This window comes from Amblyraja radiata, chromosome 4 (assembly GCF_010909765.2).
Source record: "Amblyraja radiata isolate CabotCenter1 chromosome 4, sAmbRad1.1.pri, whole genome shotgun sequence".
Taxonomy (NCBI): Eukaryota; Metazoa; Chordata; class Chondrichthyes; order Rajiformes; family Rajidae; genus Amblyraja; species Amblyraja radiata.
The window spans coordinates 121,762,462-121,789,936 of record NC_045959.1 but is presented as its reverse complement, the minus strand read 5'-3'; the positions used below and the strand labels follow the sequence as shown (position 1 = coordinate 121,789,936).

Genomic DNA, 27,475 nt, shown 5'->3' with positions numbered 1-27,475 from the left:
GGGGAATCCCCGTTCCCTGAAGAACGAGGACATTTCCGATGCCCTGGTACGATCCCCTCTCTCCAGGTACATGTATAGGACAGGTTTGGAGGGATATGGACCAAATGCAGGCAGGTGGGACTAGTGTAGCCGGGATATTGTTGGCTGGTGTGGGCAAGTTGGGCAGAAGGGCCTGTTTCCACACTGTATCACTCTATGACTCTATGACAAAATGCTGGAGTAACACAGCGGGTCAGGCAGCATCTCTGGAGAGAATATGTGGCATCACCCATACCTTCTCTACAGAGATGCTGCCTGTCCCATAAGGTCATGCAATGCTAGCATATACAGTATTTCGAGAGGGCTCATACAAAAACAGGGATGTAATGCTGAGGCTCTATAAGGTGCTGGTCAGGCTGCATTTGGAATATTGTGAGCAGTTTTGGGCCCCGTATCTGAGGAAGGGTGTTCTGGCTCTAGAGAGGGTCCAGAGGAGGTTTACAAGAATGTTCCTTGGAATGAGAATGATCCCAGGAATTAGAGTGTTAACATATGACGAGTGTTTGTCGGCACCGGGCCTGTAGTCGTTGAGTTTAGGAGGATGAGGGGAAACCTAATTGAAACGTACAGAATAGTGAAAGGCCTGGATAGAGTGGATGTGGAGAGGATGTTTCCACTAGTGGGAGAGTCTAGGACCAGAGGGCACAACCTCAGAATTAAAGGACGTACCTTTAGAAAGGAGATGAGGAGGAATTTCTTTAGTCAGAGGGTGGTGAATCGGTGGAATTCATTGCCAAAGACGGCTGAAGAGGCCATCAATGAATATTTTTAAGGCAGAGATTGACAGATTGATGATTAGTGCATGTGTCAGCGGTTATAGGGAGAAGGCACGAGAATGGGGTTGAGGGAAAGATTGAATGGTGGAACAGACTTGATGGGCTGAATGGTCTAATTCTGCTCCTAGAACCTATGAGCTTTATAATGCAGAGAAAAATATTTCTTAATTTATAGTTTCATACTTCAAACATGGAAAAGGATTTTCAAGAATAATTTTCCAAGAATTTGCATAAAATTTATTAATATGTTTGAAACAGAAAAGTTAAAGGCAATGTGCATAAATGTTCATAAAACATTTTAAAAATCAGGACAATATGGTTTCAGAAGCTTCGACTAATTTCTGTCTTTATAGAGCGTTGGTGGTCAATAGTTGAAGGGCATGTAGCGAGCCCGCACCAGACCTGGCATCATCCCAGCACCAGCAGGGCAGAACATGGCATCAAAGACACTTTTATTTGGTGGGACAACCTGAAACATTCTGTCCAAATCCAACACAGACGATGGCCGCAGAGATGGCAAAGGGCAAGGGCTGGGTAGCAAGGGCCAGCTGGGGCTGCTGAGATAATGTGTTGGCCTGTATGGGTAGAACAACATACCTGAGGGGTTGTTGTGCTGGAAGAACGTGGAGTACGGTAAACTCATGCTGGGTGGCAGCGTTACGTTGGGAGGGGGGTATTTTGTGTAGGAAGTTGGTAGCTCCCAGTGTACACAGGGTCTGAGTGGAAGCTCTGACTCTGGATAGTTGGAGCAATGATTGTCCCAAATGGAAATAGGAGTAGAGCTGCCATACTCTACAGATAACCTTGGGCGCTTGGACTCTTGCCTACATGGGGATTCTTGTTGGGAGATATTGGTGTCACCCTCAATGGAGGAAGGACTGGAAGTTGAAGTGCTGAGTGGCGAGTGAAGGTGGATGTTATGATGGGCACTGGGAGAGCATTGAACACTCTCGGAGGCCACTGGATGATGCCACAAATTCAACTCTGATCTTCTCTGCTGGGTCGCATCCCCATGTGATGACTTTATTTGTGCACAGTGTCTGGAGGTCCCAGGTGCAGAAGGTTCCAAGCTGTTCCATAAGGTGTCAATGGAGAAGGAACTTTCTGACCCACTGCTGCCCTGTTGTGGGAAATCTCTCACAGGCCGAGGCATTTCTGACACCGCTGCCGATTTGCTGTTTTCTTCAGAAGAGGAGAGACCCAAAATACCACCCTGGATGTAAGCCGTGGAACTGGCTGCAAACTTCCTTCCATCCTGACGCGAGACAGAGGTGTTTTGTCGTTTCAATGCTTCGGGTGGGATGCGAGTCACATCCACCGTCCAGTAATTCCCTTTCCCTTGTGGCCTTTTAGGGTCATTCAAAACCTAAAAACAAAACAGACAAACTTTACTTCATAAATAATTCTACTGATGACACAAATACATACCATATACTCTCTACATTGCTGGCCATTCATTATTTCCAAGTCACACCAGCTTTGATAAGAAAGTACAGGCTCGCAGTTAAATCTCCACAGCCAAACTATGCAATATGTATCTGCACACGTTTGTAACAAAACATTACTGAATGAATCGTTTCAAGAGGTGACCCTGACCAAATCCCCAACAGCCATCTTCCTCTGATCTTTAACCAACAGATACCAACATTTCAAAGACATAAGAAAATACAGATGTTGGAATCTTGACAAAAACACAGAGTGCTGGAGTAACTCAGCGGGTCAGGCAGCATCTGTGGAGAACATGGATAGGTGACGTTTCACAGAGTGCTGGAGTAACTCAGCGGGTCAGGCAGCATCTGTGGAGAACATGGATAGGTGACGTTTCACAGAGTGCTGGAGTAACTCAGCGGGTCAGGCAGCATCTGTGGAGAACATGGATAGGTGACGTTTCACAGAGTGCTGGAGTAACTCAGCGGGTCAGGCAGCATCTGTGGAGAACATGGATAGGTGACGTTTCACAGAGTGCTGGAGTAACTCAGCGGGTCAGGCAGCATCTGTGGAGAACATGGATAGGTGACGTTTCACAGAGTGCTGGAGTAACTCAGCGGGTCAGGCAGCATCTGTGGATGGTGCAGATGGCAAGTAGGGTTGATTTCCGTCAAGACCTGAAACGCCGACTGTCTATTCCACCCATAGTTGCTGCCTGACCTATTGACGTCTGTTATGGCTAGGTTCCCCCTTAGGTTCCTATTAAATCTCCCCCCCCTCACCTTAAGTGCATGTCCTCTGGTTCATGATTCCCTTACTCCAGATAAAGGATTGTACATTCACAATATCTATACTCCACATGTTTTATACACCTCTATAAGATCACTCATTAGTCTCCTGCGCTCCAAAGAGCAACATCCAAGCCTGCTCAACCTCTCCCTGCACCTCAGGCCCTCAGGTCATGGCAATATCCTCTTAAATCTTCTTTGACTCTCTCCAACTTAACAACACCCTTCCTTTAGCAGGTGACTGAACACACTACTCCAAGTGTGGCCTCACCAATGCCTGGTACAACTGGAACATAACACTCCAACTTCTACATTCAATACCCTGACTGACTGATGAACGCCAAATGTACCTCTTAACCAGCCTATCCACACATGACGGCACTTTCAGGGAACTATGTACCCGCACACCTAGATATTATCTAAATGGTGGCCGACTAGGAAAAGGGGAGATGCAGCGAGACCTGGGTGTCATGGTACACCAGTCATTGAAAGTGGGCATGCAGGTGCAGCAGGCAGTGAAGAAAGCGAATGGTATGTTAGCTTTCATAGCAAAAGGATTTGAGTATAGGAGCAGGGAGGTTCTACTGCAGTTGTACAGGGTCTTGGTGAGACCACACCTGGAGTATTGCGTACAGTTTTGGTCTCCAAATCTGAGGAAGGACATTATTGCCATAGAGGGAGTGCAGAGAAGGTTCACCAGACTGATTCCTGGGATGTCAGGACTGTCTTATGAAGAAAGACTGGATAGACTTGGTTTATACTCTCTAGAATTTAGGAGATTGAGAGGGGATCTTATAGAAACTTACAAAATTCTTAAGGGGTTGGACAGGCTAGATGCAGGAAGATTGCTCCCGATGTTGGGGAAGTCCAGGACAAGGGGTCACAGCTTAAGGATAAGGGGGAAATCCTTTAAAACCGAGATGAGAAGAACTTTTTTCACACAGAGAGTGGTGAATCTCTGGAACTCCCTGCCACAGAGGGTAGTCGAGGCCAGTTCATTGGCTATATTTAAGAGGGAGTTAGATGTGGCCCTTGTGGCTAAGGGGATCAGAGGGTATGGAGAGAAGGCAGGTACGGGATACTGAGTTGGATGATCAGCCATGATCATATTGAATGGCGGTGCAGGCTCGAAGGGCCGAATGGCCTACTCCTGCACCTAATTTCTATGTTTCTATGTTTCTATCCCTCTGCTCTACAACACTTCCTGGGGGCTTGCCATTCAATGTGAAGGTCCTGCCCTGGCTGAACATCTCAAAATGCAACACCTTGCTGAAGAGCCTGCTGGCATTTTCTTCATTATCGATACCACCCACTTAAGTGTGATCTGCAAAGTTAGTAATCATGCCTTGTACATTCTCATCCAAAATGTTGATATAAACCACAAACAGCAATGGACCCAGAGGGACCCAATCCCTGCCTGAGGCACCAGGCTGAAAAACAACCTTACATCAGTCTGAAGAAGGGTTTCGGCCCGAAACGTCACCTATTTCCTTCGCTCCATAGATGCTGCTGCACCCGCTGAGTTTCCCCAGCATTTTTGTGTACCTTCGATCTTCCAGCATCTGCAGTTCCTTCTTGAACACTTACATCATCACCCTCTGTTTCCTTCCATGAAGCCCCGTTGGAGCACAAAGAGCTGGACTACCTCAGCAATTCAGGCAGATTGTCTCTAGAGGACATGGGTAGGTGACCATTCGGGATGGGACCCCATTTAACTCGTTGAGTTACTCCAGCACTCTGTGAAACGTCACCTATCCATGTTCTCCGCAGATGCTGCCTGACCCACTGAGTTACTCCAGCACTCTGTGAAACGTCACCTATCCATGTTCTCCACAGATGCTGCCTGACCCGCCGAGTTAATAGACAATAGACAATAGGTGCAGGAGTAGGCCATTCGGCCCTTCGAGCCAGCATCGCCATTCAATGTGATCATGGCTGATCATCCCCAATCAGTACCCCGTTCCTGCCTTCTCCCCATATCCCCTGACTCTGCTATTTTTAAGAGCCCTATCTAGCTCTCTCTTGACAGCATCCAGAGAACAGGCAACATAATTTCGTTCAGACCGAAAAGGTCTGAATGACAATAAAGGAATCTAATCTAATCTAATATAATCTAACCTGCCTCCATCGCCCTCTGAGGCAGAGAATTCCACAGACTCACAACTCTCTGTGAGAAAAAGTGTTTCCTCGTCTCCGTTCTAAATGGCTTACTCCTTATTCTTAAACTGTGGCCCCTGGTTCTGGTCTCCCCCAACATCGGGAACATGTTTCCTGCCTCTAACGTGTCCAATCCCTTAACAATCTTATATGTTTCAATGTTACTCCAGCACTCTGTGTCCTTTTGTATAATAACCAGTATCTGTAGTTCTGGTTTCCACTAATCACGGTCCCTCCATCAGAGCAAGATTCTGTCACCATTTCTCATGTACTGTAATAAACCAGTGAATACACAAGTGATGATTTGTGATCATTTGACGCGTAGGTTTACAAGGTTAATTCCCGGGATGGCGGGACTGTCTTGGGCTGAGAGAATGGAGTGGCTGGGCTTGTACACTCTGGAGTTTAGAATGGTGAGAGGGGATCTTATTGAAACATATAAGATTATTAAGAGTTTGGACATGCTAGAGGCTGGAAACATGTTCCCCATGTTGCGGGAGTCCAGAACCAGGGGTCACAGTTTAAGAATAAGGGGCAAGCCATTTAGGACTGAGATGAGGAAACACTTTTTCCCCCAGTAAGTTGTGAATCTGTGGAATTCTCTTCCACAGAAGGCAGTGGAGGCCAATTCACTGAATGTTTTTAAGAAAGAGTTAGATTTAGCTCTGGGGGCTAACGGAATCAAGGGATATGGGGAAAAAGCAGGAACGGGGTACTGATTTTGGATGATCATCCATGGTCAAATTGAATGATGGAACTGGCTCGAGGGGCCGAATGGCCTACGCCTATGCCTATATTCTATGTTTCTATGTTACAACCTCTGTACAGACAGCACCCATAGTAAGGATCGGACGCAGGTCTAGAGCTGTGATGCAGCAACTCTACCACTGCACCACACTGCCATCATGGGGCAAACTTTCACTCCCTTCAAAGGGTGGCATTATTTCAATATTTTTGAGCTGTCACATGACTTCCAGACTCTCACACAATATCCTGACTGATGAAGACATGCATACATGCCGTAAACTAATTTCCCTCTATGAGGTATCTCCTTGTGTTGCCACTTTCAGGGAGTTATGGACTTGCACCCCAAGATCCACCTTTACATTAACTTAGTTAAGGATCTCGCCATTCATTGTATTCTCTCCCCTTGCATTCAACCTCCCAAAATGCAACACGTTACACTTGCTCGAATTAAACTCCATCTGCATTTGTCTGTCCATTTCTGCAGCAGATCCATAGCATGTTAGGGCTAAACCCCCACAACCTTGGTGTGATCTGCAAACTTACTAAACAACCTATCACATTTATTGGATCTTGAATAGTTCAGATAGATTATTAAATTGAATTTATTAACAAAATCTCACTATCCTATCAAATTGGAAAGTTCACCTAATGAAATTGCACGAGAAGAATAATAGATTAGATTTTGTCACTTTGCCACCTGGTGTTGTCAGCGTGTTGTCACCAAGATTGTGATCCATCACTCCTCCCTCCCCCGTCTCTGCCATTCCCAATGAATCACATTTCTCCCTCCCGGAGTGAGCACATTGAGGGACATCCACTCTTTCTTTTCCTGCCAGAAATTCCTTTATGGCTCCAAGGTACAAACAGGAGAAGCTATTTATTCTGAATAGTTTATCGTTCCACGGGAACTAGCGGTCACATCACTCAGCCCTTGCTGATGCCTTGATGCACCTCATTTGGGAAAACTACTTCCCCAATATTGACTGGGACTTCCATTGGACAAGAGGCAGATTAGACAGCCAGGCAGAAATTGATAGATGCATTTAAGAGGGTTTTTTGAAACATTATGTGGCTAGTCCAACTGACTGGATCTTGTAATGGCCAGGTGACTGGTGTTTCAGTTGAGAACATTGATCACAGCTCAGCGGGGGGGGGAAGGGGGGGGGGGGGGGGGGGGGAAGGGGGAGGGGGGGGTTGGTGCTGGGACCTCCGCCGTGTCTCACCTATCACACCATCTGCAAGGGAGAAACTAAACAACTTTTTTTCCCCCCAAAAATCATCCGGCAGGCCGGTAGTTTGACAGCCCTGCTTTAAACCAATGCACTTTAGTGCTTGAATTACATATCCCGGGAAAAAGACTATGCATTCACCTTATATTCTCCTCAGTGGTTTTTACTCACCTCTAAAACAATTTTTTGCTTTATTTTGAACTTCCAGCACCTACAGATTTTTGAGCGTGAGAAATTTGTGATCAGCGATGAGAGCGTGAGAATTTTGTGAAATGCGTGAGTCTCACGCTCAATGCGTGAGAGTTGGCAGCCCTAGAACAAGCACAGGGACATTGGGGAGGGAGCGGTTAACTTGGGGAGGGCCAATAACATTAGATGTAGGAGGGTAGGGAGAGCGAGCTGGGAGCAGCCACATCCTACATGAGTATAGTTTAGTCCAGGGACAGTATGTTTCACTAAGAATGGCAAATTTGGGCAGCACAGTGGTGCAGTGGTAGAGTTGCTGCCTTACAGCGCCAGAGACTATAGGTGCATGTCTGTATGGAGTTTGTACGTTCTCCCTGTGTCCTGTGTAGGTTTTCTCCAGGAGCTCAGTTTCCCTGCCACACTCCAAAAATGGACACAAATTGCTGAAGTAACTCAGTATGGCTCTGGTCCATCAATTATACACGCACACACGCATGCGCACACACACACACGCACGCACACGCACGCGCACACGCACGGGCACCCACACACGCACACGCACACACGGGCACCCACACACGCATGCACACACACACGCACGCGCACACACACACACATACACACGCACGCACACACACGCACACACACACACACACACACATATATATATATATAATTGATGGATTGTGGATAGTGAGACAGACTGTCAAGGATACAGCATGTTATAATCTGGGTGGAGATCAGGCAGGTGTTGTGTCATCTGGGCAAGTATGAGCGGTCAAGTGAAAGGTAGATGATTGGAGTTGCTGAGAAGCCCCCTAACACCATTGATATATAAAAGGATCTTTATAAAGTAAGACCACAAGTAGATAGAGTGGTAAAGAAGGCATAAGGTACGCTTGCCTTCATCAGTCAAGACATTAAGTATTAAGAGTCAAGGGCCTGTCCCACTTGGGCATCATTTGCACGTCACGCAGATGGCGCGCACAGATATTGTACATCCCAAAATCCTGGTCACTGCGTAAGTCACCGCGCACCATGCGTGCATCACGTGTGCATCATGACGTGCGCATTGTGACGCATAAATGATGTCACGTAAATGACGCGCAAGTGGGACAGGCCCTTCAGGATGTTATGTTGCAGCTTTAAAATGTTTGGTTAGGATTCAGTTTGTGAGGAGACTTTGGAGAGGGTGTAGAGGAGGTTGGGATGCTATACATGTGTGTTATTTTAGATCATCCACAAAACTGTCTTGATCGATGGGTGTGTGGTGGACAGAATCAACAGCTTCAAGTTTATGGGTGTAAATATCTCTGAACATCTGTCCTGGACCCAGCACATTGATGCAATCATAAAGAAAGTGAATTAATGCCTCTACTTCCTTAGATGATTGAGATGATTCAGTAGGTCAACAAATACTCTTGAATGTCTACAGGTGCAAGGTGATAAATTAACTGGTTGCACCAAGGCCTGGTTTTGCAACTCGAATGGTGAACACTGCCCAGTCCATCACGGGCACTGACTTCCCCACCATGGAAGCACTGCCTCAAAAAGGCAGCCAGCATCACCAGAGACCCACACCACCATGGCCACGCTCTCATTTCACTCCTGCCATCGGGAAGAAGGTATAGAAGTCTAGAAACAGTGACCTCCAGGCCTGAAGAAGGGTCTTGACCCGAAACGTCACCATTCCTTCTCTCCAGAGATGCTGCCTGACCCGCTGAGTTACTCTAGCATTTTGGGTGTGTGAGCAAAGAGGTCCTTCTGCAGTTGCCCTAGTGAGACCACACCTGGAGTATTGTGTGCAGTTTTGGTCTCCAAATTTGAGGAAGGACATTCTTGCTATTGAGGGAGTGCAGCGTAGGTTCATAAGGTTAATTCCCGGGATGGCGGGACTGTCATATGCAGAGAGAATGGAGCGGCTGGGCTTGTACACTCTGGAATTTAGAAGGATGAGAGGGAATCTTATTGAAACATATAAGATTATTAAGGGTTTAAGAAGGAACTGCAGATGCTGGAAAATCGAAGGTACACAAAAAAGCTGGAGAAACTCAGCGGGTGCAGGAGCGAAGGAAATAGGCAACGTTTCAGGCTGAAACCCCCCATCAGTCTGAAGAAGGGTTTCAGCCTGAAACGTTGCCTATTTCCTTCGCTCCATAGATGCTGCTGCACCCGCTGAGTTTCTCCAGCTTTTTTGTGTACCTAAGATTATTAAGGGTTTGGACCAGCCAGAGGCAGGAAACATGTTCCCGATGTTGGGGGAGTCCAGAACCAGGGGCCACAGTTTAAGAATAAGGGGTAAGCCATTTAGAACGGAGATGAGGAAACACTTTTTCACACAGAGAGTTGTGAGTCTGTGGAATTCTCTACATCAGAGGGCGGTGGAGGCCAGTTCTCTGGATACTTTCGAGAGAGAGCTGGATATGGCTCATAGCGGAGTCAGGGGATATGGGGAGAAGGCAGGAACGGGGTACTGATTGGGGATGATCAGCCATGATCACATTGAATGGCTCGAAGGGCCGAATGGCCTACTCCTGCACCTATTGTCTATTGTGGTTACTTTGGGAAACAGTGACCTGAAGGTTCAGGGACAGCATTTTCTCAATAAAATCAGGCTCTTGAACACTACAACTAAACCATGAGCTGCCTTGATTGCAATAGAGACACCGCACTTCGTTTTTGTTTTGTATATTGTTTCTTTAAATTTAACTTAAATTCGGCCCTTCAAGCCAGCACCATCATTCAATATGATCATGCCTTTTTCTCATCTCTGTCCTAAATGGCCTTATTCTTAAACTGTGACCCCTGGTTCTGGACACCTAACATCGGGAACATGTTTCCTGCATCTAGCCTGTCCAATCCCTTAAGAATGTTATATTTTCAGATCCCCTCTCATTCTAAATTCCAGTGATTATAAGCCCAGTATAATATAAACCCATTCAATAGACAGTAGGTGCAGGAGTAGGCCATTCGGCCCTTCGAGCACAGCACCGCCATTCAATGTGATCATAGCTGATCATCCACAATCAGTACCCCGTTCCTGCCTTCTCCCCATATCCCTTGACTCCGCGATCCACCGGCCTCCGCCACCTTCTGAGGCATTCTGACATTCTTTCATATGCCAATCCCACCATCCCGGGTATTAACCTGGTGAACCTATGCTGCACTCTCTCAATAAAAAGAATATCCTTCCTCAAATTAGGAGACCAAAACCGCACACAATACACCAGGTGGGGTCTCATCAGGGTCCTGTACAACTGTAGTAGGACCTCCTTGCTCCTATACTCAAATCCCCTCACTGTGAGTTCTGTTGTTTATGATGGTGTCCACACAGAACTATGTTTACATATCTGCAGTACTATTGCAAAGTGAGAACTTAATTGTCCCGTTTCAGGACATGTAGTTAAAAGATGGTTGTGGCATCATGTTCGGCACAGATATTGTGAGCTGAAGTGCCCGTTCTTGTTCTAAGATATTGGAGGCACTGGCTTGCCATCTTGTTTGCATCTTTGACCAGGACGGTGACCAGCTCAGCTGCGTCTAATTCAGCAGAGACCGTGGGATGACAATTGGAACCTTGTTGACCTGCATTGTTTCTGACAATATAAACGGCAAGATGACATTCAGCCTCCTTGACTTTATCTTTCTGTTTAGCTATCTAGTGGTTTATCTGAATCTTAATTCCTTAATTCAATAGCTCTGGTATCTCTCCCCAAACAAAAATAATTCTGCCTTGATTTGAAGTGTTTGAGTTGGTGGGCTGATGCAGATCTAGTGGGCTTTGAGCAAGGGGTCAGAATGTGGCTGAATCCTGCAGGCCCAGAAGTGTCTTTGGTGAAAGTTCTCTCACAATCTCCAACAGCCCAGCTCCCTCTTTCACAACTTCTGTCTGATTAAATCATTTATCTCCATCCAGCTACTTTAGAAAAACAAATGTGTGGGAACTCTTCTGCAGAAATGCCAATGTCCCATTGACAGATATTTGTAATCTCTTTATGTAACGGACGTGTAAATCACTTGTTGCAAGTTAATGCTGTCAACAAATCTTCCGTTGGACAATCTGCAAACGTGTGTAAAGTACCTGCTAACTGACGAGGGCTTTGTGGGTTTAATTTGACAATTAATATCTTTGTACGTAACATTCACCATTACCACATCTTCTGCTGGGTCTGAGAACTTGGTGGTGACACTGATCCATCCGTCAACTTGCTGTTCATTTTGCCTCTGACCAAAGAATTTATTTTTCAATTATTGGAGAAATTCAGATATAAAACAAGCTGGAGTCTTGCCATTGACAATTTAATTTTATAATTGGCTGCTCTTTGTATACAGTTGTCACAACTTATACACAGTATTTTTAATTTGTTAAATATCACTTCATTGTTTTTCTCAGCTTTTCCGCATTAAAACCACCCTGCCTCTAATAATCTGAATCAACTGGGTAGGCAGCAGCTGGGCGGCCATTATTCTATAGTTGCACAACATATCAGCAGCCTTATGTTGAAGTCTGAAGAAAGGTCCCCACCCAAAACATAACCTATCCATGTTCTCCACAGATGCTGCCTGACCCGCTGAGTTACTCCAGCACTCTGTGAAACGTCACCTATCCATGTTCTCCACAGATGCTGCCTGGCCCGCTGAGTTACTCCAGCACTCTGTGAAACGTCATCTATCCATGTTCTCCACAGATGCTGCCTGACCCGCTGAGTTACTCCAGTATGTGAGTCCTCCCTATCATAAAGCCATGAGACATTGGAACAGAATTAGGCCCATCAGCCCATCAAGCCTTTTCTGCCATTTGAACACAGCGGATCTATTTTCTTTCTCAACCCCATTCTCGTGCATTCTCACTGTAACCGTTTATGCCCTTACTAACCACACGACACAGAAGGGTACTGATTGGGGATGATCAGCCATGACCACATTGAATGATGGTGCTGGTTCGAAGGGCCGAATGGCCTACTCCTGCACCTATTGTCTATACAGCACTGGAATGAGGCTTTTGGCCCACAATGTTTATGCCAAACATGATGCCATTAAACGTCTCACCTGTACATGATCAATATCCCTCCATTCCCAGGCCTATATAAAGGCTTAAATGCCATCATCATATCTGCCCCAGGCAATGCATTCCAGGCCTCCAGCACTCTGTGTAAAACACTTGTCATGCACATCCCCATTAAACTCCCCCCCCCTCACCTTACAGCGATGCTTGCTGATGTTGCACACGGGTAAAGGCTCTGACCATCTATCCTACCTATTACTCTCATTTTATACTCAACCAAGTCTCTGCTCAATCTCCACACTTCAGAGAAAACAGCCCAAGTCTATCCAACCTCTCCCTGTAGCTGAAACCCTCTAATCCAAAGAGCATTGTAATAAACCTTGCCTGCCCCCTCTCCAATGCACATCGTTCCTGTAATGGGGGTGATGGGAACTGCATGCATGGAGAATGTGTGCAGGTACAGCAGCTGATCCCTGCATGGATACAACACATGCACAACATTCAGCTGCGCAGGGGAAGTTTGGCCAGACTTCCTCACGGCAGTGGGTAGCTCGTGGTTGCCACTAAAGCAGCAAACAGCAGCGTGGTTTAGTTCAGAGATACACCATGGAAACAGACTCTTTGGCTCACCGAGCCCAGGCCTAGATAGCGTGGATGTGGACAGGGTGTTTGCTCTGGTGGGACAGTCTAGGACCAGTAGAGTTGCCAACTTTCTCACTCCCAAATAAGGGACAGAAGATCAAAATACGGGACAAATTCCCGACGGCAATTCATTGACTGACTCGGCCGTGGCTGGGTGAATGATGAGTTGGCCCGGGTGCTGGACTGCACACAAAGCCCAGCCAGTGGGCCAGCTGAGGAGTTTTGGCCCAGGCTGCTCAATGTCATGTGCAAAGCCCAGCACCCCCCCCATCCAACTCATGAACCGATGATCGGCCATGTGAAGGAGGGATGGTGGTGGTGTCGGCGGTAAGCGAAGGTCCGAAGGTCGGACAGCTGGCCGGGCTGCCACCCGATGGGCCCAAGGGCAAGGCCCTGCTGCTGCTGCTGCTGCACTCCATGGGCTGCACTACATCGGGACGGGTGAGTCGGGGCCGGACGCAGCACTCCAACCCGACAATCCCCTCGACCCGAGTAGTAGCGGTCAAATACGGGACAAGGGCTGTCCCGTACGGGACAAACCAATTTAGCCCAATATACGGGATGTCCCGGCTAATACGGGACAGTTGGCAACCCTAAGGACCAGAGACCATAGCCTCAGAGTAAAAGGGCAGGCATTTAAAAAGGAGACGAGGAGGAATTTCTTTAGTCAGAGTGTGCTGAATCTCATAGAGTCATAGAATCTTACAGAGTGGAAACAGGCCCTTCGGCCCAACTTGCCCACAACTAGCCAACATGTTCCATCTACACTAGTCCCACCCGCCTGCATTTGGCCCATATCCCTGTCCTGTCCTATCCATGTACCTGTTTAAATGTTTCTTCAACGTTGGGATAGTCCCAGCCTCAACTACCTCCTCTGGCAGCTTGTTCTATACACCCACCACTCTTTGTGTGAAAAAGTTACCCCTCAGGTTCCTATTAAATCGTTCTCTCCTCGCCTTAAACCTCTGGTTCTGATTCCCCTTCACTGGGCAAGAGACTTTGTGAGTCTACCCGATCTATTCCTCTCATGATTTTGTACACCTCTATAAGATCACCCCTCATCCTCCTGCGTTCCAAAGTATAGAGTCTCAGTCCTGGCAACATCCTCGTAAATCTTCCCTGCACCAGACACAAACTGCTGGAGTAACTCAGCTGGACAGGCAGCATCTCTGGAGGGAAGGAATGGGTAACATTTCGGGTCGAGAACCTTCTTCAGACACTACACCCTTTCCACTTGACAATATCTTTCCTATAATAAAGTGCCCAGCGCTAAACACAATACTCGAAATGCAGCCTCACCAACAACTTACACAACTGCAACATGACCTCCCAACTTCTGTACTCAATGGTCTGACTGATGAAGGCCAATGTGCCCATAGCCGTTTTAACCACCTTATCTACCTGTGATGCCACTTCCAACAAACTATTTACCTGTTAGCCGAGATCAGTCTGTTCTACAACATTCACCAGAGCCCGACCGACCATTCACTGTGTGGGTCCTAGAAACATAGACAATAGGTGCAGGAGTAGGCCATTCTGCCCTTCGAGCCAACACCGCTATTCAATAGACAATAGACAATAGACAATAGGTGCAGGAGTAGGCCATTCTGCCCTTCGAGCCTGCACCGCTATTCAATAGACAATAGACAATAGACAATAGGTGCAGGAGTAGGCCATTCTGCCCTTCGAGCCAACACCGCCATTCAATAGACAATAGACAATAGACAATAGGTGCAGGAGTAGGCCATTCTGCCCTTCGAGCCAACACCGCCATTCAATAGACAATAGACAATAGACAATAGGTGCAGGAGTAGGCCATTCTGCCCTTCGAGCCAACACCGCCATTCAATAGACAATAGACAATAGACAATAGGTGCAGGAGTAGGCCATTCTGCCCTTCGAGCCAACACCGCTATTCAATAGACAATAGACAATAGACAATAGGTGCAGGAGTAGGCCATTCTGCCCTTCGAGCCAACACCGCTATTCAATAGACAATAGACAATAGACAATAGGTGCAGGAGTAGGCCATTCTGCCCTTCGAGCCTGCACCGCTATTCAATAGACAATAGACAATAGACAATAGGTGCAGGAGTAGGCCATTCTGCCCTTCGAGCCAACACCGCTATTCAATAGACAATAGACAATAGACAATAGGTGCAGGAGTAGGCCATTCTGCCCTTCGAGCCAACACCGCTATTCAATAGACAATAGACAATAGACAATAGGTGCAGGAGTAGGCCATTCTGCCCTTCGAGCCTGCACCGCTATTCAATAGACAATAGACAATAGACAATAGGTGCAGGAGTAGGCCATTCTGCCCTTCGAGCCTGCACCGCTATTCAATAGACAATAGACAATAGACAATAGGTGCAGGAGTAGGCCATTCTGCCCTTCGAGCCAACACCGCTATTCAATAGACAATAGACAATAGACAATAGGTGCAGGAGTAGGCCATTCTGCCCTTCGAGCCTGCACCGCTATTCAATAGACAATAGACAATAGACAATAGGTGCAGGAGTAGGCCATTCTGCCCTTCGAGCCTGCACCGCTATTCAATAGACAATAGACAATAGACAATAGGTGCAGGAGTAGGCCATTCTGCCCTTCGAGCCTGCACCGCTATTCAATAGACAATAGACAATAGACAATAGGTGCAGGAGTAGGCCATTCTGCCCTTCGAGCCAACACCGCTATTCAATAGACAATAGACAATAGACAATAGGTGCAGGAGTAGGCCCTTCTGCCCTTCGAGCCTGCACCGCTATTCAATAGACAATAGACAATAGACAATAGGTGCAGGAGTAGGCCATTCTGCCCTTCGAGCCAACACCGCTATTCAATAGACAATAGACAATAGACAATAGGTGCAGGAGTAGGCCATTCTGCCCTTCGAGCCTTCTATTCAATGTGATCATGGCTGATCATCCCCAATCAGTACCCCGTTCCTGCCTTCTCACCATATCCCCTGACTCCGCTATCTTTAAGAGCTCTATCTAACTCTTGAAAGCATCCAGACAATTGGCCTCCACCGCCCTCTGAGGCAGAGAATCCCACAGATTCACAACTCTCTGGGTGAAAACGTTTTTCCTCATCACCGTTCTAACCGGCCTTGCCCTTCTTCTTAAACTGTGGCCCCTGGTTCTGGACCCCTCCAACATCGGGAACATTTTCTAAGAATTTTATGTTTCTGCAAGATACCCTCTCATCCTTCTAAATTCCAGTGAATACAAGCCCAGTCAACTCATTCTTTCATCATATGTCAGTCCCGCCATCCCGGGCATTAACCTTGTAAACCTACGCTGCACTCCCTCAATAGCAATAATGTCCATCCTCAAATTAGGTGAGCAAAATTGCACACAATACTCCAGGTGCGGTCTCACTAGGGCCCTGTACAATTGCAGTAGGACCTCCTTGCCCCTAAATTCAAATCCTCTCGCTATGAAGGCCAACATGCCATTAGCTTTCTTCACTGCCTGCTGTACCTGCATGCTTACATTCAGTGTTCAAAAAGGAACTGCAGATGCTGGAATATCGAAGATACACAAAATTGCTGGGGAAACTCAGCGGGTGCAGCAGCATCTATGGAGCGAAGGAAATAGGCGACGTTTCGGGCCGAAACCCTTCTTCAGACTTACATTCAGTGACTGATGTACAAGCACACCCAGGTCTAGTTGTACTTCCCCTTTTCCTAATCGGACACCATTCAGATAATAATCTGCCTTCCTGTTCTTGCCACCAAAGTGGATAACCTCACATTTATCTGCATTATACTGCATCTGTCATGCATCTGCCCACTAATCCAAACTATCCAAGTCATCCTGCATCCTCATCACAGCTCACACTGACATCCAGCTTTGTATCATCTGCAAACTTGGAGATGTTACAGTTAATTCCCTCGTGTAAATCGTTAATATATATTGTAAACAACTGGGATCCAAGCACCGAGCCTTGCAGCACCCCACTAGTGACTGCCTGCCATTCCGAAAAGGACCCGTTAATCCCTACTCTTTGCTTCCTGTCTGCCAACCAGTTCTCTATCCATGTCCTACCCCCAATACCATGTGCTCTAATTTTGCACACTAATCTCTTGTGTGGGACCTCGTCAAAGGCTTTTTTAAAGTCCAGATACACCACATCCCTTATCCCTTATCTCGCTCTCCCTTATCCATTCTACTTATTACATCCTTAAAAAATTCCAGAAGATTAGTCAAGCATGATTTTCCCTTCATAAATCCATGCTGACTTTGACCGATCCTGTCACTGCTTACCAAATGCGCTGCTATAACATCTTTAATAATCGACTCCAGCATCTACCCCACTACTGATGTAAGGTTAACTGGTCTATAATTCCCCGTTTTCTCCCTCCCTTCTTTCTTAAAAAGCGGAGTTACATTGGCTACCCTCCAGTCCACAGGAACTGATCCAGAGTCGCGAGAACATTGGAAAATGATCACCCATGCATCCACGATTTCTAGGGCCACTTCCTTGAGTGCTCTGGGATGCAGGCCCTGGGGATTTATCTGCTTTCAGTCCCGACAGTTTGCCCAACACCATTTACTGACTAATGTGGATTCCCTTCAGTTCCTCCCTCCCACGAGATCCTCGGTACCTTACTATTTCCGGGAGATTGTTTGTGTCTTCCTCAGTGAAGACAGAACCAAAGTACTCGTTTAACTGTTCTTCCATTTCCTTGTTTACCATTATAAATTCACCAGTCTCTGACTGCAAGGGACCTACATTCGTCCTCACTAATCTTTTCCTTTTAACACACCTTTAGAAACTTTTACAGTCAGTTTTTATATTCCCCGCGAGCTTTATTTCATGCTATTTTCCCCCCTCATAATTAATCCCTTTGTCCTCCTCTGTTGAGTTCTAAATTTCTCCCAGTCCTCTGGTTTGCCGCTTCTTCTGATCAATTTATATGCCTCTTCCTTGGCTTTAACACTATCCTTGACTTCCCTCGTTAGCCACGGTTGAGCCGCCTTCCCCGTTTTAGTTTTTCACCAGACAGGGATGAATAATTTCTGGAGTTCATCCATGCGGTCTTTAAATCTTCGCCATCGCATCTTCACTATCAACCCTTCAAGTATAATCTGCCAGTCTATCCTAGCCAATTCCAGTCTCATACCTTCAAAGTCTCCTTTATTCAAGTTCAGCACCCTAGTTTCTAAAATAAACATGTCACTCTCCATCCTAATGCAGAATTCCACCATATTATGGTCACTGTTGCCAAGAGGCCTTGTACAACAAGTTCGCTAACTAATCCTGCCTCATTACACAATACCCAGTCTAGTATGGCCTGCCCACTAGTGGGTTCCTCTACATATTGGTTTAAAAACCCATCCCGTATACATTCCAGGAAATCCTCCTCCTCAGCACTGCTACCAATGTGGTTAGGCCAATCTATATGTAGATTAGTCAACCATGATAACCGCTGTACCTTTGCTACACACATCACTAATTACCTGCTTGATGCTATCCCCAACCTCCCGACTGCTGTGTGGTGGTCTGTACACAACTCCAACAAGTGATTTCTGCCCTTGGCTATTTCGCAGTTCTACCCATACCGATTCTACAGCATCCAAGCTAATGTCTCTCCTTGCTATTGCATTAATCTCCTCTTTAACCATTTATGCCACCCCACCTCATCTTCCTTTCTGTCTATCCTTCCTGAATATCGAATGTTTAGCTCCCAGCCTTGGTCACCCTGGAGCCATGTCTCCGTAATTCTAACTTAATCATATCCCTTAGCTACCAACTGCGCATTCAATTAATCCACCTTATTTCGAATGCTCCTAGCATTATGGCACAAAGCTTTCAGCTTCTTATCTTCCTTCTGTCCTCCTTTTATGGCCCTCTGGCTGTGTCCTTGCATTGGTTCCCATCCCCCTGCCCTGTTAGTTTAAACGTGACCTTTCCCGTTAGCTGCAGGGATACGCGTCCACGTTGTTGACTCCACTGTTTACTTTAAACCCACCCGTGTAGCACTAGCAAACCTGCCTGCCTGCCTGAATGGGTGCTTTTCAGCTCGTGGCCCTTCATCAGACTAGTGTTTGAAGAAGGGTCTTGACCCGAAATATCATCCATTCCTTCTCTCCACAGATGCTGCCTGAGTTACTCCAGCATTTTGTGTCCATCTTCGGAATAAACCAGCATCTGCAGTTCCTTCCTAAACATCCTGCCCATGTTTGTTCTCCCAAAATGCAATACCTCACATATCTGTATTAAATGCCATCAACTCTGTAACATCTGCCCCTCCCCCCCCCTCCCACTTTTATGTAACATCTGCAACATCCAGCTGTTACAAACATGGGGCCGGACACGTGGAAATGAGGAGGTCGCTGCTGAGGGAAGGAACAACAGAGGACCCGGCGTGGGAGGGAGGGGGGGGGGGGCTGCCGTGAGGGAGGGGGAAGAACACAGGGGGAACCGGCACGTTGGGGGGGTCATTTGTAACCTTGTAAGTAACCTTCCCCAAACTCTATAACATGTGCCCCCCCAGCTCCGTAACATGTGCCCCCCCTACTCTATAACGTGCCCCCCCCAGCTCAGTACCATCTGCCCCCCCCAACTCAATAACATCTGCCCCCCCCCAACTCAATAACATCTGCCCCCCCCCAACTCACTAACATCTGCCCCCCCCAGCTCAGTACCATCTGCCCCCCCCCAGCTCAGTACCATCTGCCCCCCCCCAACTCACTAACATCTGCCCCCCCCCCAGCTCAGTACCATCTGCCCCCCCCCCCCAACTCAGTAACATCTGCCCCCCCCCCCCCAACTCAGTAACATCTGCCCCCTCCACTCTAACATTAGACAGCTCGGGACCTTCTTCAGACCCAGTCCTGGAGGATCAGCTTCATATCAGGAAAACAAAAGATTGCAAGGAAGGTCCTTCACACCGACCCGAAACATTATCTATCCATACACTCCATGGATGCTGCCTGACCAGCGGCGTTACTCTAGCACTTGGTGTGTTGGAGTAACGCAGGAATGCAGAACTACTGAGTTCTTCTCGCACCGTGTGTTTGGCTCAGGACGGCAGCTTCCATCATAAGTGAGATGAAAAGCAGCCTCAGCAGTTGCAAATGTCCATCTCCACTTGATGAATCAGCAGTGTTGGCATGTCACAAACTCACAGCATCATAGAATGAATGGCACGCTACAGATATGCCTATATTGAGCAACAACTAGTGGACCCATACGCAAACTACATAATCCTCAGTAAACGCCTCCTGTTTTTTCACAGATATTATTTTGAATGTATATGCAGTAACATCATAGCGCAAAGGTTGGATAATTTGATAGATTAACAAGACACAAAAATATTATAGGGAGGTTGCACGGCAGTCGAGGTGACAACCCGTGACCTGTACTGTTGCCACGCAACGCCAACTGGAGTACACGCGGTGACATTTTTACGCTGTAAATAATTGTGGAAATTGGGGTAACCATGAGAGACATTTATCCTACTTCAAGAATTCCAAAAGTGAGGAGAAATGACGGTAGAGAGAAGCGAAGCTGAAGGGACAACAACAGCTAAAGTGCCTGGCGAACATTGGCCGTGCTGATATCAAGACTGAAAATATTGGGAATTATCGCATTTGCTCACTGCATTTCATCAACAGTAAGGCATTATTTGTGTTTTTTCTTGATTCCTTTGGTATCCATTATTTATCACTTCTGAAACTTTTTAGATACCAAAGGAATCAATAAAAAACACAAATAATGCCTTACTGTTGATGAAACAGTGAGCAAACGCGATAATTCCCAATATTTTCAATCTAGATAATCAGCACGGCCAATGTTCACCAGGCACTTTAGCTGTTGTTGTCCCTTCAGCTTCGCTTCTCTCTACCATCATTTCTCCTCACTTTTGGAATTCTTGAAGTAGGATAAATGTCTCTCATGGTTACCCCAATTTCCACAATTATTTACAGTGCAGAAATTGACCATTTTGTGGTTTTTAACAGGTAAGAAAGTACGCGTTCCGTGCGTTAACTGTGTAGGCTGCCTTGTCCTCCACATGGATTGAGCTGCTCCGTGCGTCACGCCCTTTGACCTGATGACCTTACGTGCAACCCCCCCATACAGTGAGCAGAAGGTTTCACTCACTTCAATGTTATAAAGACTCTGACCCACTGTGTGATTTCCCCCACTTGTCTGATGTAATTTTCACACAAGAACTACAGAAATTGCTGGAACAAATCAACACCACCTATCCCTCCCCCAGACCTTTTCACCTTTCTACTCCCAGTTGGAAACTTTACAGCAAGACCCTCCCTCCCCCTGTGCCAAGTTCTTGTATAACATTCACTTATCACAGACGTTAACCAAATGCTCCATAAAAATAAGTATGGTACAAAGTCAAATGATTCTTTCATAATCACAGTTCCATGGATGCAAAATTGAAAGTTGCACTGTAACATCTTCCTGGTATTAACAATTAAAGTACAACAAACACAAATCCAAGCTCTTCCCAACCTGTCCTGCACACACGGGGCACATATAATGACACCCCTTCAAGTTGCCCAAAGCCTCTGAGTTACAGTACCATCACCAGTCGTTAGAAGCAGACTTACTTTAATGAAGCAGTCATTGAGAGACAAGTTGTGTCGGACAGAATCTTTCCATCCTTTGTAATGCCCCTTGAAAAATGGAAACAGGACACTGATTTCATGCAGAATCTGTAAAACATGAAGCACACTTTTAGCCAATTCATTGCATTTTGAAACCAGTCAGATTCCCCCAAAGTTACGATGATTAAAGCATGGTTGTTGAAAGAAGCTTTACCTGGGATAACTTCAGCCTCTTTTCTGGAGAATTAAGGATTGCAATGGTTATGAGAGCAAGGTAGGTGTACGGAGGCTTTGGGTATCGTTGGTAATTTTTCTTCTTCACTCGTTCAGTCTTAGTTCCTGGATTTTCTTCATCGCAGTCTTCTTCAGAATTGGGGTCCCTTTTATCCTGTAGCTGATTTGAAGGATGATTGACATCACCAATGGCAGGATCAGAAATCTCTTCCATTCTAGTGCTGGTCAGACTGTCGAAGATTAGACTCTGGGATGAAGAATCCCTCAGATGAGGAGAGCACAGTAGTGGGAGGTCAAGTAGAGAAGCCTGTCCAGAAGGAAGAGGCATAGCTGCTGCATGATCCCACCCTCACTGCAGAAGGTGAGCAATGCCTGTGTCTGAAGCTGGAGACGGTGGTGGGAAGGTCCTACATCCGTCTACTTCCCAGCTCTTTCTCATGCTGATTGCTGTGCTCAGCACAGGAGCCACACCAAGAGACTGCTGCCTGCCACTGTTGTTTTCTCAGAAGACAATCAACATTTGCACCATGATCTAAAGTGTTATCTGTCTTCACACAAGGGGATTAGTCAGTGAATACAGGGGGGGGGGGGGGGGGGGGGGGGGGGGGGGGGGGGGGATCTTAAAGGGAAAGCAGAAGGTTTGGCAAGCTAATGGAGTTAACGAGTTTCACATAACTTTGTCCCCTTCAATCTTTTTGGACCAATTAATGAAAATAATGATTTTTTTCTTAATGATAGCTTTGAGTCCATTCATTTCAGAATCCTTTACTATTTTCACCTGAACCTTGTTTTCCATGTTTTAAAGGGGCAGAGAGATTCAGGGGAAGGTTTCCTGACATTGGGTGTGACTGTCACAAAGGTGGCAGGCAGTTTAACAAACAACAAACTAAATGATCAAAATCACAGTTTCTCCAATCATAAAGGAAAACATGCCCAGTTGTTTATTTTGTTTTGGTGTTCCACTCCCTGGGAGACTATCCCTTTAAATCTTGTCTCTCTTGTTTGATTTGGGGGAAATCAAGAGATGGTTTCACCCTGCTGTGTAAAGGCTCCACTCCATCATCTTTGCTGCTGTGTCCTTCCTTCAGTTAGATTTAGTTTCTTGGTTGGTTGCTTCTTGATTCATGGATCTTAGTTTAGACCAGACACGAGTACCGAGCTACAGTGAAAAGCCTTTGTTTGTATACTTTCCAGTCAAAGAAAAGGCTACACATGGATACAATCAGATAAAGGATAATGGGCACAACATTTAGTGCGAGGGGGATTAAATAGTTAGAGTGAAATGCTGCTGCTGTTGAAATAGAGATTTAAAAGAGCGGGATGATCAATACACAATAGACAATAGGTGCAGGAGTAGGTCATTCGGCCCTTCGATCAATGTGATCATGGCTGATCATCCCCAATCAGTACCCCGTTCCTGCCTTCTCCCCATATCCCCTGACTCCACTATCTTTAAGAGGCCTATCTAGCTCTCTCTTGAAAGCATCCAGAGAACCGGCCTCCACCGCCCTCTGAGGCAGAGAATTCCACAGATATAAAGGAAGAAAGCAGATCCTCTGTGGGACCAGCATGCAGTAACATAACTCCAACACCATCTTGGTCTGATGCTTTCAATCTGTTCCCCAGTTCTGTTCACTGGTCGTTGCCTCACTGTTTTATTTTTTTCTTGCTCTTTTATCCATTCTCTGCCCTCCCCCTCCTGAGTTAAAGTTCGTTATTCTATGGGTACCCCATAATATAGGACAAACCTGATCTTTCATTTCTGTTAGAACATAGAACAGTACACCACAGAACTGAACAGGCCCTTCGGCCCACAATGTCAATGCCAAACATGGCCAAGTTAAACTCATCTCCTCTGCCTGAACGTGATCATAGTCATAGAGTGTGGAAACAGGCCCTTCGGCCCAACTTGTCCATGCCGACCAATATACCCCAACTACACTAGTCCCATCTACACTAGTCCCTTCTACACTAGTCCCATCTACACTAGCCCCATCTACACCAGCCCCATTTACACTAGTCCCATCTACACTAGTCCCATCTACACCAGTCCCATCTACACTACGCTAGTCCCATCTACACTAGTCCCATCTACACCAGTCCCATCTACACTAGCCCCATCTACACCAGCCCCATTTACACTAGTCCCATATACACTAGTCCCATCTACACCAGTCCCATCTACACTAGCCCCATCTACACCAGCCCCATTTACACTAGTCCCATCTACACCAGTCCCATCTACACTAGTCCCATCTACACTAGTCCCATCTACACTAGTCCCATCTACACCAGTCCCATCTACGCTAGTCCCATCTACACCAGTCCCATCTACACCAGTCCCATCTACACTAGTCCCATCTACACCAGTCCCATCTACACCAGTCCCATCTACACCAGTCCCATCTACACGTCCCTTCTACACTAGTCCCATCTACACCAGTCCCATTTACACTATTCCCATCTACGCTAGTCCCATTTACACTATTCCCATCTACACTAGTCCCATTTACACTAGTCCCATTTACACTATTCCCATCTACACTAGTCCCATCTACGCTAGTCCCATCTACGCTAGTCCCATCTATGCTAGTCCCATCTACACTAGTCCCATTTACACTAGTCCCATCTACACTAGTCCCATTGACACTAGTCCCATTTGCACTAGTCCCATTGACACTAGTCCCATTTGCACTAGTCCCATTTGCACTAGTTCCATCTGCACTAGTCCCACTTGCCTGACATAGACACATAGAGTGTGGAAACAGGCCCTTCGGCCCAACTTGTGCATGCCGACCAACATGTCCCAGCTACACTAGTCCCACCTGCCTGCGCTTGGTCCATATCCCTCCAAACCTGTTCTATCCATGTACCTGTCTAACTGTTTCTTAAACGTTGGGATAGTCCCAGCCTCAACTACCTCCTCCAGCAGCTTGTTCCATACACCCACCACCCTTTGTGTAAAAAAGTTGCCCCTCAGGTTCGTATTAAACCTTTCCTCCCTCACCTTAAACCTATGTCCTCTGGTCCTCGATTCCCCTACTCTAGGCATATCAGGGGACCAAGACTGAACACAATACTCTAAATGCGGACTCTCCAATGCCTTAGATAACTGTAATACAATCCACATGCCTCCATTCCCTGCATATCCATTTTCCAATCTGAAAGCCTCTTAAATGCCAGATGAGAGGGAAGAGATTTATCTGAGGGGCAACCTTTCACACAGTGATGGTGGTTTATATGTAATGAGTTGCTGGAGGAAGTTGTTGAGGCAGAAATGGGGACAACATTATAAAGACATTTGGACAGGTATGTGAACAGAAAGGGTTTAGCGGGATATGGGCCAAATGCGGGCAGCTGGGTCTAGTGTAGATGGGGCACCTTGATAGGCAGGGGTAAGCTGGCCGAAGGGCCTGTTTCTGTACTGTATGACTATGACCCTCCCACCACTCTCTGTGTAGATACTTTGCCCCCACATCTCCTTTAAACTTTCCCTCTCTGACCTTACACCAATGTCCTCTAGTCTTTGACATCCTGAGGAAAAGGTTCATGGCAAGACCCTTAACATCACTGATGTACAGAGGGATCCTGGGTCCAAATCCATAACTCCCTGAAAGTGGCAACACAAGTAGACAGTGGTGAAGAAGGTTATGCTTAAGCTTGCTTTCATTGGTTGAGACTATGAATATATGATAATATTAAACATTTTATGTGTACATAAAGGGACAAAGGGTAACCCGTGAGAACATGGAACCCGTCATGAATCAAAGCGGTCAACTCTGTGGAGTATTTCTCCGCTGTTGTTACCATGGAGAAAGACAGGAGGGCTGGGGAACTTGGAGCAGTCAGTATGATGGCTGTAGAGGTGATGAAGGTCCCGGTGCGTATGAAGGTAGACAAATCTCCCAGATTACTCTCTACCTGAATCAAATATGAGGACAGTGGGAAGCTAGAGAGGAAATTGCAGGAGTCCTGGCTGAGATTCATGAGTCTTCATTAAATATGGGTGAGATGTGAGAAGCAAATGTGTCTCTATTCAAGACTGGTTGCAGGGAAAAGCCTGGGAACGGGGCTTCGACCACCCCCGGGCCGTGGAGCTTGAACCGGCCCGTTCGCGGAGCTCGGTGAGCCGCGGGACTGACTTACCATCGCCCAGTGGGGTATCACCTCAGCGCAGAGGGAGAAGAGGAGGGAAGAGACAGTAACCCTAAGATTTTTGCCTCCATCACAGTGAGGAGGTGTTTGCTGAACTCACTGTGGTGGATGTTAATTTGTGTTTATTGTGTGTTGTTATTATTACATGTATGGCTGCAGGCAACGACATTTCGTTCAGACCGAAAGGTCTGAATGACAAATAAAGGATCTAATTCTAATTCTAAAAAACTACAGGCCAGTGAACCTAATACCTGTGGGCAAAACGTTACAGAGAGTGTTCTAAGGGTTAAGAGATACTGAAGAGTTTCACGTGATGTATAAACACTCAGTTTAATATGTAAAGATACAGCTCCACAATTAGTACAAAAGGACAAGGTGTGTAAACGTGTTGACTGTGAAGTGATGACTAGCTCCCTTGTCCGCTGCACCCCGCCAGCTGACCACCCAGATCACGCCAGGTCCACGCGAGCTCGGGCTCGACAAACGATGGTTCGAGACCAACGTGGCTTGGCCACATGATGACGCCACATAACCCCCACCCCTCAGGGCTGGAGTATTGGAGGTGGTTAGGCTGTCGAGTGAGGCAGCCTGATCTTGTGTGCGTGTCTCCTGTGTTGGGGGTTGCGGCTGGTTGAGCTGTGGGCGGTTTTAGACGTGATGATGGACCCTCTCTGTGGCGGGGTTGTGCCACCTGCACTGGTCGGTCAATGTCCAAGCATGCCGGCTTAAGACGGACCACGGAGACAGTCTCGTGTCTGCGCCCATGTCGATGATGAAAGCGTGGCATCGTTTTGCAGTGGTGTACGGTGTACGGTGGGAATCTCAGTGAAGGAAGATTCCTGGCTGTCCTGGAGGTCGGGTGGGACAGACGTGGTTGTGAGACCGTGTTGGGACGTTGGGATTGGAGAAAGCGTGCACACCTTCTCACGGAGGCGCGTCAGCATGGTCGTGGGCGGTTCTTGCTGTCCACGTGCTGCCGGGAGGAAGTCCCCTGGGACCATAAGCGGGACTCTGTACACCAGCTTGGCCGAGAAAGTTGCCAGCTCCTCCTTTGGGGCAGTGTGTATACCTAGCATGACTCACGACAATTCATCCATCCAGTGCAAACCCATGAGCCGTGCTATGAGGGATGCCTTCATGTGCCGCTGTAAACGCTCCACGAGGCCGTTTGCTTGTGGGTGGGAGGCCGTTGTGTGGTGCAGATTAGTGGCAAGCAGCCGGGCCATTGCTGGCCACAGCTCGGAGGTGAACTGCGCACCTCTGTCGGAGGAGATGTCTGCTGGCACAACAAAGTGGGCGATCCAGTGGGCAGTGAGGGCACGTGCACACGTGCCAGTGGAGGTATCCAAGAGTGGGACGGCTTCCGGCCATCTCGTGAATCTGTCCACGATGGTGACAACTCTGGATGGGGGCAACGGTCCAACAATGTCGATGTGGATGTGGTCAAACGCCGGTGTGTCAGGGAAATGTTCTGCAGCGGCTCCTTGATTAGAAGGATGAGAGGATATCG

At 47.0% G+C, this 27,475-nt stretch overlaps 1 protein-coding gene across 1 annotated transcript; it reads right to left on the bottom strand.

The window, feature by feature from the left end:
* Positions 1–1,137: 1,137 nt before the first annotated feature.
* On the bottom strand, positions 1,138–27,041 carry foxh1 (forkhead box H1). Its single transcript, XM_033020436.1, has 4 exons — positions 26,886–27,041; positions 21,791–22,057; positions 21,580–21,684; positions 1,138–2,181 (listed from the first exon to the last, which is right to left on the bottom strand). Exons 1-4 carry the CDS (start codon positions 27,039–27,041, stop codon positions 1,180–1,182), a joined length of 1,530 nt encoding a protein of 509 aa, XP_032876327.1. The 3' UTR covers positions 1,138–1,179.
* Positions 27,042–27,475: the final 434 nt, after the last annotated feature.

Excerpts from the sequence above, each read along its gene's own strand:
- foxh1 (XM_033020436.1), bottom strand. The coding sequence starts at position 27,041 with ATGCTAGGTATACACACTGCCCCAAAGGAGGAGCTGGCAACTTTCTCG. Across the intron at positions 22,058-26,885 it reads TGACGCGCCTCCGTGAGAAG|AGTCTAATCTTCGACAGTCT; the intron begins GTGTGCACGCTT and ends TCTTCATCCCAG. Across the intron at positions 2,182-21,579 it reads TCAATGACTGCTTCATTAAA|GTTTTGAATGACCCTAAAAG; the intron begins GTAAGTCTGCTT and ends TTTTGTTTTTAG.